General features: G+C 41.7%; 1 protein-coding gene across 1 annotated transcript in view; it reads right to left on the bottom strand.

The window, feature by feature from the left end:
* LOC117882023 (kazal-type serine protease inhibitor domain-containing protein 1-like) overlaps nt 1-3,321 on the bottom strand; it is a 15,795-nt gene extending 12,474 nt beyond the window's left edge. The window contains exon 1 of the mRNA XM_034779970.1: nt 2,862-3,321. Within this exon, the coding sequence (XP_034635861.1) occupies nt 2,862-3,321 (460 nt within the window). The remainder of the gene's footprint in view (nt 1-2,861) is intronic.
* Nucleotides 3,322-3,913: the final 592 nt, after the last annotated feature.

Here is a 3,913-nt window from a genome sequence, read left to right as displayed (position 1 = left end):
GAATTGGCCTTGTCAACACTGGTTCGCCACTTGTGAAGTAACTCCCTGCTCTCCATGTGTTTGTATATAATGCCTGCATCTGTAGCTTTCACTCTATGCATCCGAAGAAGTGAGGTTTTTACTCACGAAAGCTTATGCCCAAATAAATCTGTTAGTCTTTAAGGTGCCACCAGACTCTTTGTTGTTTTTACAGTTACAAAGTGGATCAGAATCAGGGGCTTGAGCTGCCTACCACCTGCAAGAGCACTTGTAAATATACTGGAGTGCAGATATGCTGCCCTTGTTCACACCAGTGTATAGGCAGCAGAAAATGGGTTTGCTAAGGAATAGAAGGTGTGGCCAGAGGAGGCCATGCTCCCCACTCCAATGTTTGACTGGTAAATTGCAAGGAGAATATAAACTAAAGCCACCAAGGTTCTCTTTAAAGTGACTAGTTCTATGTATGCAACACTGTGTGTGTGGTTGCAGAGGAACATTAGGAGAGTCAGTATCAACCTTTCCCCATGGCATGCCAGGTAGGGTGACTAGACAGTAAATGTGAAAAATTGGGACGGGGTGTGGGGGGGGTAATAGGTGCCTATATAAGACAAAGCCCCAAATATCGGGACTGTCCCTATAAAATCGTGACATCTGGTCACCCTAATGCTAAGAGAGGAGAATGAACAGATGGAATAGAACAGCACTGCTACCAAACCTCAGTCAACAAGGACTCTGGTAAGGTTGGAGAGGATAAGGTGAGATGGAGACAGGGGGAGCTACTTTATCTTGCATCCTTGAGTTGGTTGCTTTTCCTGCAACAATTCCTCCATTACAGCATGAATGTAAATTCATGTACCTGGAGTCCCTGTAGCTGGATTCCCTCCTGCCAGCATGTAGGATCCTCATGACAAAGTCTGGAGTGGGTGCTGGGCTGGCAGACAACAACCCCCACTCTGTTGGGGGGGCTGGAACTGCCTGGCACTGAGATGGCTGAAGGAAGGGTGGGAGCAGGACAATCAATAGACATGCACATTCTGAGCTCCTTGGCCAGCAACACTCCTAGGGAGCCAAGGCCACAAATTAAAGATGCTTGGCAAACCCCCTACAGGAGCGGGGGATTGCTGTGTTCCCTCCCCTGACAATGAACCTCCACCCTTATGCAATTGCCCCCTGGGTCCAGGGAGCAAATATATGTGGACCAGAGTTGTCACAAAAAACACCCTTTATATCACTTCTGAATTTGGCCCAGAGTTGTCTGTTCACAGCCAAGAATGGGAAGAGCCCAGCGGAAATACGACATGGCCCTTGAGGACTATAGGCTGTTGTGCCAAATGCTGTACCAGTAACCAACGTACAAGCGATCACCTCTAGCACCTCTGAATCTGGCCCCACAAGAGGCTATCAGTGGAAAAGTTCAGTATTCTGGATCTCCAGTTTCAAGCACATTTTTTCAGTGCAACTTTAGTCTTCTGCAATATCCTTTCTGTTCCAAGGGGCAGTGGGGCTGTAACATTTGGAGAATGTTCTTTGGCATGTCTGCTGATGTGCAAACCTGAGGATCCTGTACATTTGGTTCTGCTTGCACTCAGCGCTTACTATTCCAGCTTAGTAAGACAAGCAATCAATTTAAATAAACTTCAGGGGAGAAAGTCATGGAGAGACAAGAAGCTTAAAATTCTCTTCAAAGAAATGAGGCTACTTCCAAGCAACATTTTGTACTATATAAAACAATTGATAGGAGATGATGCATCATTACATTTTTAAACAGGAATATGCATACGCACGTGTACAGATTTGTGTGAGAACTCTACATATAATCTCACAAACTGCAAACATATATACACTTTGAGTTCTTGTACAGAAAGTCCCTCTATATGTGCATTCTGAGTCCTTATTTGTGTCTAGCTGTGTGTAATTTGGACCTCTCTCCATATTGTGCATTAGGTCACTCAGAAATCTGCTATGTGAGATGGTGATACTAATTCCTGAAGGATGAATCACATTAAAATCAGACTGTAAAAATAGCCAGTGTTCAAGTAACTACCCTAACCACTTCATTCTCTCTCCCACCACCCTGCCATGCAGTGTAGCTGCATTTGAATGCTTGTTTCTTACCTATGCAAATAAAACATAGCCAAAAGGTGTATTTAGTTTAAAGCCTCAACAAACTGAAATGAGGTTCATAATTTTATATAATCAACATGAATGCAACTGCCTTTAGGGAAATTATTCCAGTTTGATTCTGTTCTAATGTGTGGATTTGTAATCATCAGTGGGTGTTTAGATCTTTTAAAAATCATTGTTAAAAATAATGTAACTCTTTATATCAAGAATGGAACTTTATTTAAGTGATTTCCAAACCCTATTCTATTCCATTCCGGTTCCATCACCATATTAACTGAGACCTTCCTTGCTACCCACCTCTGCAATATCAGTTCAGGCATTAAATAATAATAATTCTAAAGATTTTTATTCTCTGTGGTTGACCCTCACCACATTTCACTTTCTGCTCAGCTACTCTGAACATCTTTCACTTATTAGTGACTTTGTGATATTAATTCAATTATGGTCATATATAACTTTACATATAACTTGTATAATATACAAGTTCACATTCCACATATTCGGAGGACCATGTGATATAAAATCCACTATGGTAATATAGAAGTTTACAACACACAAGATTAAACACCAGCTGATGAACTACTTGTTTAAATCTCAAAGAAGTAGTACAGTAATTATAATGATGCTGAAGCATTATTTTGCTGTAAGTAGGCTGCAACATTAAAAGATATTTCTAGAAATTAACATCAAATCTTTGTCTCCTTTATATATCTGCTTTAGAGAACAGTTTACTTGGTATACATGTCTATGTATGTTACCTGATTCACATGGTCCTTTGTGCTTCATGTTGATATTTCTTCTCTTCTCAGAGTAAGCCTCATTGAATTGGCAGATGTTCACATAGGTCTTGCCTTCAGGTCCACAGACACTTTCCTGGGATTTGCAGACACATTGTGGTTCAGGGATTTCCCCAAACTTGGTTTCGTCGGCATCCAGCCTGCACTCCATGTTCTCCCCACACTGCCCGTAGAAATGATTGACCTTATCCAAGTCACAGATCTGCCCTTCCACATTCCCACATTCAGGACAGCAGCCACACTGATCTAATACAGTCCCAGCTGGACAGTGTGTAGGTTTGGAGCAAAGTTCCAAATTGCATTTTCCACAGCTATCTCCTTCCCTTAACAATCTCAACCAACTCCTGTAGTACAAGGTGGGGAAACTTTGAGAAACTTGTACCAGGGCTACCAGAACTACTATAACCTCCAGAACCTTCATCTTGAGAATGTAATGAAATGCAAAGGTCTTTGGAGTAAAACCAAGGGGGCGGGGCGGGAGGAGAACAAGAGCGAGCAAGAGAGAGAAAACATCACACTCCTTTTTTGTTTTTGGAATATAAATGTACTGTGAAGGCTTTAAAGAGAAATTAGCATCAGGTTCCTGATCTGGAACTGATAAATAAAAATGCCTACAAACCTAGAAGCTTTTCTCTAATGTAGTTTGGAAAGCAGGTCTTGCATACATATGAAACACACTTCCCTTCTGATAGCTGAGTTGAAGATTTGTGAAATGCTGTTTGCTCAGGGTCTCCTTGAGCCAAATTTGCAGAGTTGTTCTATTGAAAAACATTATATTGTAGCCGCTGTAGGAAGAGGTACAGAATGAAATGATGAAAGAGCAGAGAAGTACATGCTTTGTTCTATTTCCCTCTTTTCTCTCACTCCCTTAATAGTGTTAGTCACAAAGAACTAAACATGGATGGAAACCAATGCCCAAAGCAGCAGGGGACTTACCTCTAGAGCTGAGCCAGAGCCAGGACATTTGGATCAAGGTTTAGGTCCAAATATCTCCCTAGTCTGCGTGTGTTTGG

The sequence above is a fragment of the Trachemys scripta genome, chromosome 8 (assembly GCF_013100865.1).
Source record: "Trachemys scripta elegans isolate TJP31775 chromosome 8, CAS_Tse_1.0, whole genome shotgun sequence".
NCBI lineage: Eukaryota > Metazoa > Chordata > Testudines > Emydidae > Trachemys > Trachemys scripta.
This window is presented reverse-complemented; position numbering and strand designations above follow the sequence as displayed.